The following is a 13385-nucleotide window of genomic DNA, read 5'->3' on the forward strand; positions in this document are numbered from 1 at the left end:
AAAATGCACTCTCCAAAGCTAAGAATACAGCATCCATGGGACCAGATGACATCCCGGGCTGTGTACTACATGAACTACAATATGAACTGGCACCTCACCTAAGTGTCATGTTTAATCATAGCCTCACCTCAGGTTTCGTGCCCACTGAGTGGCACAGAGCTATACTTATCCCACTCCACAAGGGGGGGTCCACCTTGGATCGCGGAAACTACTGTCCCATCAGTCTGATGAGCTTTATCTGCAAGGCCATGGAGCGTATTATCATGGAACTTATAAACAAAGACATTGGCAACCTTCAAACACTGGACCCCACCCAGTTTGGATTTGTGAAGAGCCGATCTTGTCTCCTGAACCTGACTGACTTCTTTGAATCAGTCTCCAGAGCCATGGACAAGGGTAAGGTGGTCCATACAGCCTATCTAGATCTTGCCAAGGCCTTTGACACCATCCCCCACTCTGGAATCATAGATAAACTTACTAAGCTGGGCATTAATCCCTATGTCACCCAATGGGTTGCTAACTGGCTTACTGGCAGAACCCACACTGTAAAAGTAGTAAAAGACTCCAAATCCAGCTCCAGACAAGTGACAAGTGGAGTACCTCAGGGTTCAGTCCTGGGACCGCTCTTGTTTGGCATCTACTTCTCTGAAGTACAGGCCAACACTAAGGGACTCTGGCTAACAGAGTTTGCAGATGACTGCAAACTGGGAGCCATTACTGAATCCCCAAATGATGTGGATACTCTACAAAAGGACCTTACAGAAACAGATGCTTGGTGCCAGAGCCATGGGCTCAAGCTCAATGCCAAGCAATGCATAGTTATCCCCTTTGAGAAAAAAACATTTACCCGTGAATTACCACATAGGTGGCAGTACACTAAACACCGAAAGTGTGATAAGAGACTTAGGGACACAGGTGGACAGTGGTCTCACCTTCGATAACCACATCGCCACAACAGTCAGGAAATCCTTCTATGTGGCACACCTCATCACTAAGGGCTTTTCATCCAGAAAAAAAGGAGGTCATTGTCCCACTGTACTCATCCCTCATTAGAACCATTATAGAATACAATGCCCCATTTGGTATGTACCTCTCAAGACATCTGCAACAACTGGAAAGGCCGCAGAAATACCTCACTAAAAGAATTACAGGCCTAAAGCAGATGCCCTACACTGACCGCCTTAAAAAACTCCAGCTATACTCTGTCGCATATCGTCTGCTCAGAGGTGATCTCTGCTTAACATACAAGGCCATGTCAAACCCAGAGCTGTTGGACATGCTACACTTAAAGAAATCCCAATCCCTCAGAGCCACACGCTCCAGGGATCTAAACCTTGTCATCACAATAAACAAATCATGCTGGAGGGATAGGTTCCTGACCCAGAGACTCCCCAGACTCTGGAATAGACTGCCCATACATGTCAAGCAGAGTGCCTCTTTGGCCCTCTTCAAAAGGAACCTTGACGATTGGATGGGAGAAAGAAAATTCACCCCGGGGATCACGTCAGTCGCCCTGCTGGAAAGGGGTCCAGGGAAGTAAATAGTGTGGGAAGAAACAGCCAGGGAATTGTTATGGCTAGGCTTGTATAGGCCCTAGGGCTGATAGCCTAGTACCAACCTATGAACCTACTGAAATGCTGGTGTTTTTCATCAGTAGTAAGGCTAGTCAACTTACAAGACTGATCATTACATAATTCAAGAGTTTGGAGGTTTTGTGACCCTGGAGTTAGTATATTTCAATTTTGGGGAGTGTAGACACAATTTGCTGGTATGTCCCTAGCCTTAAACAGCATTTTACCTTCACCTAGGATGATGCCTCAATGCAAACAGAAAATGATTGACTTCAATTATTGGCTTAGTTTTTGGTATCTTTCCAAGGGGGTGCAGTATCTGTCAACCTGGGATGACATGATCGACAGACTTTGATGCTTTGCCAGACATGGTCTTCATCTGTCACCCCTGGGATTTAGGCTACTGGCCAAGGCTCTTGCCACCCCCATAGTGAATTTTTTAGGAAATGTCTCAAGGACAAAATTCCTGATGTAAAACCTCCATCTAAAAACAACCTCACGGTTGTGCTACTAAACGCTATGAGTCTTAGCATGAAGCTGCACTCACTGGAAGCAGTCCTGACCTTGAAGATGCAGACATTTGTGCAGTCATAGAGACCTGGTTCAAAGCTGTGGAGAGCACCCCAGCCATACCAGGTTACACCTCCTTCCACACGTTCAGGCCACAAACTGAAGGCATGACAAGTAAAGGAGGCGGGTGTATCGATATTCATTAAAGATAAATATGCCTCCCGATTGGTTAAACAGTACGATTACCAGGAGATACTTCACGTGCAATTAACTGTTGGGAGGGCACCTATTCAAGTCATTGCCAGCTACAGGATCCCCTCCATGAATCAGGACACCTGCTCTGCCTATTTGTATCTACTTGAGTCTTTCAAGATACATCTGAACACCATGGCTTTGGGCGACTTTAACTACCCGTCCATTGGCTGGGTAAGTTACTTGTGCTCAAACTCACTTGTCCAAAGGTTCCTTGACTTCATTAACTCCAATGCCTTGGACCAGCTAGTTGACACCCCCACAAGGGGTGCCAGCATGCTGGATCTGACGCTTACCAATATGGGGGACCAATGTAGTGCCATCATTGTGAGGTCTTCCCTGGTGAGATCTGACCATAAATCAGTCTCATTTGAGGTTAATATCACAACTGACCCCCGCAGCACCAACTGAACTAAAAAACTTCTCCAAAGCAGATTACAACCTCTTACTGGATAGTATAAACGGCTTCACTGCATCTCCCCCCTCAGATGGAGCTGGCAGCTATGCTGAATTCAATATAAATGCTTTATACAAACACCTAAACAACTGCATTGACTCGGCCATACCTGATAGGACCAAAACAAGCTCCTCAAGCAAGTGCAAACCTGTCTGGTGGACAACTGCCATTACTCCAAAGGTAACTACAAATCCACATTAGCTTCCTCAAATAAGGACAACCATAAGGCATTCTTTAGCTACACCCACAATCTAAAAGGAAAGGCCCAGATTCGTGATGGACTGATAGATAATGATACCACATATAACGAGCCTATGGACATTACTAACTTGTTAGCCAACAGGTTCTGTGAAAACGTCACTCTCCTGTCCCCACCACACTTACCCCAAGAATCCCTATCACCAGGCCCGAGGAAAAGGGGTGCAGTCAGTACATTGCTCCAGGGCCTATGAAGCTCAAGGGGCCCAATGAAGCCCAAGAAACATCATGAAAACCGAAACGTGTCATCTCGAGAAGGAGACGTCCTTACAAACTAAGACAAAGTATGGTGCGAGAACTTTCTCGTACAAGATCACGAAGCGTTGAGTGAGCATGAAGCAATAGAAGGCTGTGACAATGATAAAATACTTTTGAGTGACATAATACGGTGCATTCAAGATTCAGTGAACAAAAACTTGTGAAAGTGGCTATCAACGAGTGTTCTCACGTGTTCATTCCTAGCTTCAAATTATTGCTCTGATTACTCCTCCTTGCTTTCCCACCGAATCCCGGGAGGAAGAAGAAAACGGAACATGAGCCACGCTGATTCATTGTGGACTGCAAAGAAGACTTTACAGGAAAGCGAAGGAAGAAATAATTTCACAGGTAAAGTTCCCTGTAAATGCTGTAATTGCTGCATAAAGGACCCACTGACATTGCGTGCCTTTTTGTCTACGTTATCGAGAGATTCAAAACTATAAATGGCTTGACAGTTAGTGGAAATCAATAGCAATAAATATTGTCCTAACTTTAGAGCCCCTAACAAAATTGTCGACAGCAATACGGCAAATTTCTATGTTCTATATTCCATTTCAGGTACCAGCCTTAAGACATGTCATCTCAAAAATCTGGCACTCAAAAACGTAAAGAAAAACAAAAACGTGATGAGATTAATAAAAAAGGACTACAAACACTCTTTCAAATTGTCGTTAAATGCAAAACAAGAGAAACTGACAAAAATGAAACTTTAGATTTAGAACAAGGTGAGCCAAATGCTATCACCTGTCCTCTACCTTGTATCTCTAAAGAGAAGACCATGAATGCCCTCTCTAAGGTCAAAAACACAGCATCCATGAGACCTGATAACATCCCAGGCTGCGTTCTACATGGGCTCAAACAAGAATTAGCGACACCATTGATTATTCTTCTCTTCAGTCATAGTCTAAGCACTGGCTTTGTCCCAGCTGAATAAAGGCCACCGTTATCCCCTTGCACAAAAGTGGTGCTTCCAGACTCCAGGAACTATAGACCTATTAACCTGACTAGCCTTATCTGCAAGGCCATGGACAGAATCATCATGGACCTTATCAGCAAAGATATTGGCAACCTCCAAACACTTAACCCTACTCAATTTGGATTTGTCAAAGGGAGCCTGTTAAACATGATGGACTTCTTTGAGGCAGTCACCAAGGCCCTTGATGAGGGGAAATGTGTGCATACAGCTTACCTAGACTAAGCCAAGGCTTTTGACACTATCTCCCACTCAGGCATAATTCACAAACTCACCCAGATAGGTATCAACCTGTGTATCATTAGATGGGTCACTAACTGGCTCACTGATAGAACCCATACAGTCAAAATAGGGGAATCCACCTCAAACAGTAGACCTGTAACCAGTGGTGTTCCATCGGGATCAGTCCTGGGACCTCTACTGTTTGGAATCTATTTCTCAGAAGTGCAAGCTAAAACTAAAGGTCTGTGGCTGACAAAGTTTGCTGATGACTGCAAACTGGGAGCAGTCATAGAATCTCCAAATGAAGTCAACATCCTACAAGACGGTCTTACACAAACAAATGACTGGTGCCAAAGTCATGGCCTTAAACTCAATGCAAAAAAAATGTATTATCATCCCTTTCGGTAAGAGTGATGTTCCTGCTAACTACCACATCAATAACAACATCCTAAGTACACACTCACTGGTGAGAGACCTGGGCACACAGGTTGACACAACCTTACCTTTGACCACCATGTCTCCACAGTGGTAAGAAGGGCATTCTATATTACTCACCTCATAAATAAGGGCATTACCTCCAGAAAAAAAGAAGTTATAACTTCCCTGTACTCTTCCCTCATTAGGCCAATAATTGAGTACAGTGCCCCTTTTGGTACGTACCTTTCCAAGCACCTGCAGCAACTGGAGAGACCACAAAGATTCCGCACAAGGAAAATTCAAAGTCTTCAGCATCTATCCTATGAGGATCATCTGAAATCATTGCCACTTTATTCTGTTTCATACAGACTACTCAGAGGCGATCTCTGCCTTGCATATAAGGTGATATTTGACCCTGCTTTACTGGAAATGCTACATATCTGTAAGTCAAATGGTACACTGGTACTTGATCTAATGGCCTTAACCTGCTATGTGACATTAATAGTACTTGCTGGAGGGATAGATTTGTCTCCCAGAGGTTATCACACCTTTGGAACAGACTCCCACTTCATGTCAAGCAGAGCACCTCATCAGCCCTCTTCAAACGCAATCTAGATGATTGGATGGGTAACCATAAATTCACCCCAGGGGTTCCACCTATGTCCCTCTTGGACAGAGGTGATAGACGCTGAGTGTGGAAATAAGGGTAAAACTTGGCTAGGCTTGTAAGGGCCCTAGGGTAATTAGCCTAATAACTGCCTATGATCCTATGATATATATATGGTTTACTATTATAAAGTTGGCGTAGCATTGCACCCTATGAACTATTCGAACTACAGATGTTCGAATAGTTCATATGTGTGCTGGCCACATAATCAAATGGAATATTTGCCAATGTACTGTGCATTCGCAAATATAACTTTTTGATTATGTACAGGGATCACGGTACAGTGCGTTAAGGGAAATACATCCCTTTCCTCACTGTAGTGTGATTTCAGAGTTGGAATATATAGTTAGGGGGGTGTGGGGGGCTTGCCCCCCTGCATAAACAGGATGGTAGGTTTCCTAGTTAAGGAGTTATGGGAAGGGTGGGATTGCTGTTAAGTGTCGAAAATGTCGTGTTTGACATTTTCGACATTAACAGCTGTTTTTCGACATTAGGGCCATTAGGTGATGTGTACTTTCGGCGAAACACTTCGCTCATAAGTACCTGTTTTTTTTTTACTTTTGAGATTTTAATAGTAAACTATACATATATATATATATATATATATATATATATATATATAAAACACATAATGCAGAAACAAACACACACACACGAATAGGAGCTTGCTTAGAAAAACGTCCCTATTATGAAATGATTCCATAACAAAAAAAAAATGCAGTTTCATAAGTGCAATAACTCAAACTAGAAGTTGAGTAGATATGCAAATACGATCAGACATGCACACACACTAAAGGAAAAAGACACATCTGAACTACAAGAAAATAAGACAGAGTAATCTACCACAGTATATATCAAACGCAAAGTAGATAACAGAGAAAGTCCTATACTTATACAGCCCGATGTGGGCAACATTTCAGAGGTAATGGATCATACGTATAGCCTGTTGGGAATGCAGCACTTTTGTAGCTAGTGTGAAATACACATAAGCCACAGGCAACACGAACCAGAGAATTTCTCAAATGTGTGACAGAACTGACTGTGGCAGAATAACCACTGAAAATAAAGCTGAGAAAGAACAAGCATTCCAGATCAACCACATATTTTAAGTTTATATAAACACTTATTAAAAATATATATTCCTTGCAGCAAATCCTCTTACTTGTAAATGGATAACCTTTCTGCAATTCTTCCTGTACAAACTTAAGAATCACTGAAACCTCAAAGTAGAGACATGGGGATATCTAGTTGCCAGCAACCATAATGCCGACTTCAGAGGAAATATGAAGAATCTGATAATAAACTGTAGCAGTATAAATTATTTGACTGGTATTTAAAAAACACATGCACACACACACACACACACACACACACACACACACACACACACACACACACACACACACACAGCTAATATATATTACCCTTGAGGCACCAGATATTACAGACAGAGGTATGCATGTAACTGTGTGGACACACGTTACATTTTGCATGGTTTTAATTCAAACTCACATCTCAACTTTCATTACAGAGACCAGAGAGACCTGAACACCACTTGTGGTAGAATGCATTGATTATGCATAGCTATATTTCCAATATTTTCCAGGCATTTTACTTAGATGGTTCTTAATATTCACTTATGCAGGAAACCAAACTACTTTTCTTCCCATCAGTAATGTGTTATTCCACTACCTATTATTTCAGATTACCTTTTTACCAATACTGGTTATTTAGAGCTTTGTCTGCCTATAATCATATTCTTTTAAATGCATATATCATTCTGGAATCAGCCTTTAAGGTTTTCGTCATGCAAAAATGCATTTACTTAATAGTTCCGCTAAAGAAATTCTTACAAATGAAAGATGTCTTCACACATATGGCATTTCAATTCACTGTTTAATATCGTACCACATTTTTCTAGAGGTGAAAGCATATATGACACCATTTCATTCTTTTTTTTACTGTAAATGCTAATTAACAGTAAAGTCACATTTGGTGTACACAAGTCATAACACATTCTGTCTGCATAAACTCTGACACACTACCCATTATAAATCAATGCAGAGAGCAGAAACATTGCACACTTTTCAAGAATTTAAGCAGCAGAAAGATCATCTGTGCTAGGATACACTCTTCAAAGTGAGGTATGTGCCACCTTTATGCAATGGAAAAAAAGGTCAGATAACTTTACCAGAGTATGCAAGCTCTTGTGAGTTAGTCTCCTCATTCAGTTTGCTATGAACAAAGTGCAGCAAAGTTCCGTGAGCTCATTACACATCATGGATCAAACAGACCATTACTGCTGCCATCGAGTCACCTCATTACATTTCTTAGCTCTGCCTTCCAAAACTACAGCAACAATAGTTGTATCTCTCACAGAATGTAAAACAAAAAACAAAATCCCTTTGCTCTACAGGATACATGCAATGTAGAACATTCCCTACCTGCTGGGCAGTCACATTGGGATGGCACTTCTCGTGCCTTTCGAATCTTGGCCAAATATTCGTACGACCTCTGTTGAGAAAGATTGAAAAATCATTTGTTTCTTCTTCTCATCACTACTACAAAAACTAAATGCATGAACAGAGTTTTCTTTCTGTCCTATAATGCAGTCAGAAGTTTTTCAAACTGGCTACTTATAGATATACTGCATGTGTATGCATATAAATTGTATATGTTTGGTGTGTGTGCGTACATAGCATGCTCATATGTATTCTGGCTTTTATAGCTATGTGTGCATATATATATATATATATATATATATATATATATATATATATATGTCTGAGCTACATGTAGGTGTTTGTATATAATATATAGAAACAGAAACAAAGAGAGATGAATATATTTACTTACACAAACATACACACATATTCATATTTTTATACATTAAAATACCCTGTTTATTTCAATAAATCTTGAATGACATTAAGACCAAAATTGCTGTAATGCATTTCACTGCAGCTTATTTACATGACTATATAATCTGTGTTGCTTTATAGTTGTGTTACCATGCCACAAATGTGAATTCTTACTTCAGAAAATGCACCATTGAAGGACCTACAGCTTTAAGTTTCATAAAACAGAAACAGTTCTTGATGCAATTTTCTTTAGACGTTCATATACAATAAGCAAAAGGGTGTAAATACTATAAACTACACTCTCCTGTTTCTTATTTAATACAGTAGGTAAAACCCAACGAATTCTATTAATTTTACTAATGACTCATAAAAGTTACTTAATTAGTAACCACGTATTCTTTGTTGTTTGTATGATGTGTGCATGTGTACAATTCTTACTAATCTTTTTAGCTAAGAGCATCCTCACATTTATCCTGCTATGTTGGCATTTACTTCTGACCAGATATTGCAGTACTAGCATACTCTATGTACACTCTACTCTTTTCACCTTTTGCAACATAGATTACGTTGTTAAGGATGCTATGAGGATGCAACGGTTTATAAATTGAAAAGATGAAGGTTTCTGGCTATGGGGAAGTTTCTGTGCTTCAGTACTATCAGACAGATTGGGGCAAGTAATTATTTATGATAAATATAACATAAAGGTGGCAAAGCAAAGTACCTCCAAATTTCTCTGTACTTTGTTTTGTAATGATAATTGGTTTCAAAACTTTCAGCATAACTTTATTACTTGTCCAGTAAAAATTAAAAGGCATTTAATTCTGAGCCAGCCTGAATACCATCATATTTGTTCAACATTAACATATTTTACCAGCAATGAAAGGGGCCTTAAAGTGAGTCATCTCCTTCATAAGTAGCCAAGATATCCATCCCTTGCTTAGGAGAGAAACTACAAGTATATTAGTAGAGGTGTAGTCACCGTCCTATGGATGGTGCTAGAAGTCTGGCTAGTGGTATTCCCAAGAAACTGTTAATACAATTGATTGTGTTAATGTACTTCAAAATATTCTGCCTTTAGCTTGCATGAATGAATACAGATAGGGTTGCCACCTTTTCAAATGCCCAAAGTGGGACATTTTTGGTAGAAATGTGAGATTTTGCAGGACAAAACATAACCACGGCCAGTGCAAAGGACAGAACTTCACTTTTTTGCCAAAATAAAAGCTTATTTTTGTAACATTTGAGTTGCTTATGCTATTCCATACAATATTTATGTGTTCCAGATACAAAATAACTGTAGTATGCAATGTTTAAAGAAAACTTACGAAATATATTTTGTCTTAAAATCTCAGGACATTAGCCATTTTTTAGTTTTTTTTTTGCAGGACACAACTGCCCAAAGTGGGACTATCCCTCGCAAAGAGGGACAGCTGGTAACCCTAAATGCAGATAAATTGTAATACCAAGCAAAATCATCTGCGGTCACAGTCAGGAAGTATCAGGAAAGGAGGAACTACAGCTTTGAACTTGGGACATGGGCACTTTTCACAATTGTTTAAATTATTGGGAAATAAATCCAAATGCCTGTCCTTGCTATCGTGAGTGTTTAGCAACATGTTTTATTGCTCATGAGAATTCTTCACGGACAGTTCTGGAGAGATACGAAATGCGGGTTACTAAGTAAGAGTTCATGATAAAAGACATCGCACTATGTTGACATGCATCACATTCACAGGACTAAAAAGGCTGCAGCTGCCACCATACCTGCGACATGAGCTGATCCACTCTATCTCGCACTACCGAATTTAGCTGATCCATGGAAAGGCCTGGGATTGGATAACGGTAGAGCAACTGCTCGCCTCCTTCCCTGGTTTCCAGGGCCAGGACCCTTTCTTGTAGCTGAGCAGTATGGACGTTAAGCGCTACACAATATGCTAAGGAGACAATCGAAATCATTGGTCCCACAACAGTGGGTAGTAGTAAAGCCAGCGTCCCTCTTTTCCTGCAGCTTTGCTGCCCACCGCATCCATCCTCGCTGCTTCCAGCCTTTTTAAACACTTTCTGCTCTTTAGCATTGCTATGCATGTTCTTCTGTGTAGGAATTATATTGGTGCAAATAAATTAGTTCATTAACCAGTGATACACATATGTATATAACCACAAGCCTAATAAGGTTTAATTAAAACTATAAGCTAAGCATCTCATGCCAACTAACGTTCAGTGGTTGCTGTAAATCGTCCTGGAAGTGTTAAATGAATATAAAGTCCCGGCGATTAAGGAAGATAATAACATGCCCTAGCAGGTTGCAAGTGTACCCACTTAAAACAGTTTTCTATTAAGTGTCCCGACTTAAGTCTCCAGTGCAAGGTCACTTGAACCTGTTGCAGCTCTCAGATGCCAAGAACAGCTTCCTTTAAAGTCTGCACCTCAAAGTTGAAGAGCTCATGAATTTCTAAGCTTGTGGCTGCACTTCGGGAATAGACGAGCCTCGTGTTCTTCACGAACCCCACAGCTTCCCCTAGTTACACAGTTACAAGCTAGCTTACCAAACTACTGCCTCTGTGCTGTAAATACCGCAGCACGCCTTCAAATCTGACTGCTGTCCATCTCATTAACATAATCATCCCAGTAGAGATGTTGTCACGCCCCCTTCGGGCAGCACGAGCCTTTCCCCATTGAGTCCACGAGCTAGACGTCTTATTAGAATAAAATGTGGGTGGGGCAGCACGGGCACAGCCTGTCCGCAGCTTGTGTGCGTGTGTGTGTGTGTGTGTGTGTGTGTGAGTATGTCGGGGGGGGGGGGGGGGGGGTGGTCTCAGTGTTTTATAATGGGACGGCAGTCATTAAAGTGCACTTATGCTTATGCTATACTTGTGTGTAGTAGGAGCAGTGAACTCTAGTGACCATTAGGAAATACAAGCACTGGTAAGGTGATTTACGTAGTGATTTTTACCCTCAGCCTCAGATATTAGGTTTGCTCTTCGTAAATTTACTGATCTATCTGCAAAAAGTTGAACCAGGTTAGGGGCACATTGATTACTAGATAACTGAACTTATCCTAAACTGTAATACCCGAGGACCTTCTATGTTGAAAAATGAGACAGTGCTCATATATCTGGCCTTCTATTTTTTTTTTCTTTTGTATTGTGAGCATATGATACTTAATGCTGAAAAGTTGAGAGCTGTGAGGGTCTGGGAAGGTGGTGGTGGGGGTAGTTCTGTAAGTCAGGTTTGCGACTGCCCATCTAAAATATGCAGATCCACAGATTTTGCAATGTATGATCACAGCAATGCTTTTGAAGGTATCAAAATCGTTATATAATGCCATCATAGCTCTCAACCAATTAGGGTCAAACGTTAAGAGAAGCAGGGGCAAACCCGAAAATAAGCAGGGGCACTTTTCAAATATTGGTACTACTATTAACTTGACACATTGACAGCATGAGATAATAAGAGTTAATATACATTCTTTGAAGTAAAAGAAGTCTATAATTCTGATGACTGTCATTTATCAAGTGCAAGTCATCACATTTTCTCCAAATGTCAATAGTTTTAGGTGGAATTAAGAGGGACAGAGATAAAATCTGAGTCAAAATCAGGGACATTTGAGAGGTACTGTTGCATAGTATGCGGCAAGTAAAAAGAATTTTAGTGCATATGCCTAGTAATTAATGAATGTGTTGTCAAAATAATGTCAACTGCGTTAAAAGCATCAGTAAAATTAGAGGGAACAATGGAAAATGCGTATATGCTTTCATTCGTCGTATCAGCTAAGAAGTACTGCGTTGATATAAAGTATAACACAGGAAAGCTGTAAGGGCTCTTTGATGCTACCAAGACTGCATTGCTTTGCATTTTCTTTCCTGTGACCCAGTGGGTTTGGGGACCTTTTGGGATAATGCATGTGTAGATGAGACACTAATAAGGAATGCTTTCATGTCACAGTAGCGTGGTTTTTGCTCCATTTTTGGCTTGTATGCATTTCAGATTTTAAGGGGAAAGGAAAAGCAAACAGCCTTATCATTTTAAGTAACACTGTAGTAGTTTCATTTTTTAACAAAGCCGAGGGAGTGCACAAGGTTTAACTGATTCGCTGTTTTTTGTCTGCAGCCGTTAACCTGGTTGTTTTCTCCGTTTTAGACCACTATAAGTCAACATACATTCCGTCTGGGGAGCATGGCATTACATCTGTATGACAATCCAGTGATATCTGCTATTGGATTTTTCCACATTATTTTCATATAAAACGAGAAACCTCCCTCTCAACTATCTAGATTTTTGCAGAATGTCCAGTTTTTTGCTACATATGTTCAGTCCGTTACTCATACAAATCTGTAGCTTTCTGTCAAATTACTGAGGATTGAAGTCACTAAATAATGACAGACATGTGACTGCGGCAGAGCTAGCCACCCAGCGGTGTAGACCTTGGTTCTAGATGACTGTGACTGTAAGTGACACCCCGACCCCATGTGCAAAAATGGGAAAAGGGATGTGGGTGGATGGATGGATCTGAGTTTCAGACTTCGGGTCCTTCAGGAAAAACGCACGATAATGCAAAACCTGTTAGTCAATCAGCTTTAAGTTTATAAGAGCAATATTTATAAAGTATCCCTGTTTTAGGGCATTTGTCTCACCTGTTATTTTTGGCTTTGTCCAGATTTCTTACTCCGAAAGATAGAGAGATAGATGACGAGCGATATCTGCAATACCTACATAAGTAAGAAAATAGGACAAAACAGAAGTGTGGGTTGAGGTGCTCTTCCTAATACTTCAAAGCTAAGAATTAATGTAGAGATTGCGAAATTTTGCAAATTACCTGAGGTGCTGCAAAATTCTAACCAGCGGAGCAAGGAGGTCCTGACATCAGCTAGTCTACTGACACTTAAAACCTGCCTGCTGGACAGTCACCTGTTTGTTTGTTTATTAAGTGGGTAGATGT

At 40.6% G+C, this 13385-nt stretch overlaps 1 protein-coding gene across 2 annotated transcripts in view; it reads right to left on the bottom strand.

Moving 5' to 3' along the window:
- Nucleotides 1-11025, bottom strand: part of COL25A1 (collagen type XXV alpha 1 chain) — a 1631546-nt gene extending 1620521 nt beyond the window's left edge. For both annotated transcript variants that reach the window (XM_044061344.1, XM_044061342.1), the window contains exons 1-2: nt 10211-11025; nt 8030-8099 (exon numbers count right to left, since the gene is read on the bottom strand). In XM_044061344.1, coding sequence (XP_043917279.1) covers nt 8030-8099; nt 10211-10531 — 391 coding nt within the window. In that variant the 5' untranslated portion in view covers nt 10532-11025. The remainder of the gene's footprint in view (nt 1-8029; nt 8100-10210) is intronic.
- Nucleotides 11026-13385: the final 2360 nt, after the last annotated feature.

The sequence above is a fragment of the Protopterus annectens genome, chromosome 2.part0, assembly GCF_019279795.1.
Source record: "Protopterus annectens isolate FY-2018-M chromosome 2.part0, PAN1.0, whole genome shotgun sequence".
Classification (NCBI taxonomy): domain Eukaryota; kingdom Metazoa; phylum Chordata; order Ceratodontiformes; family Protopteridae; genus Protopterus; species Protopterus annectens.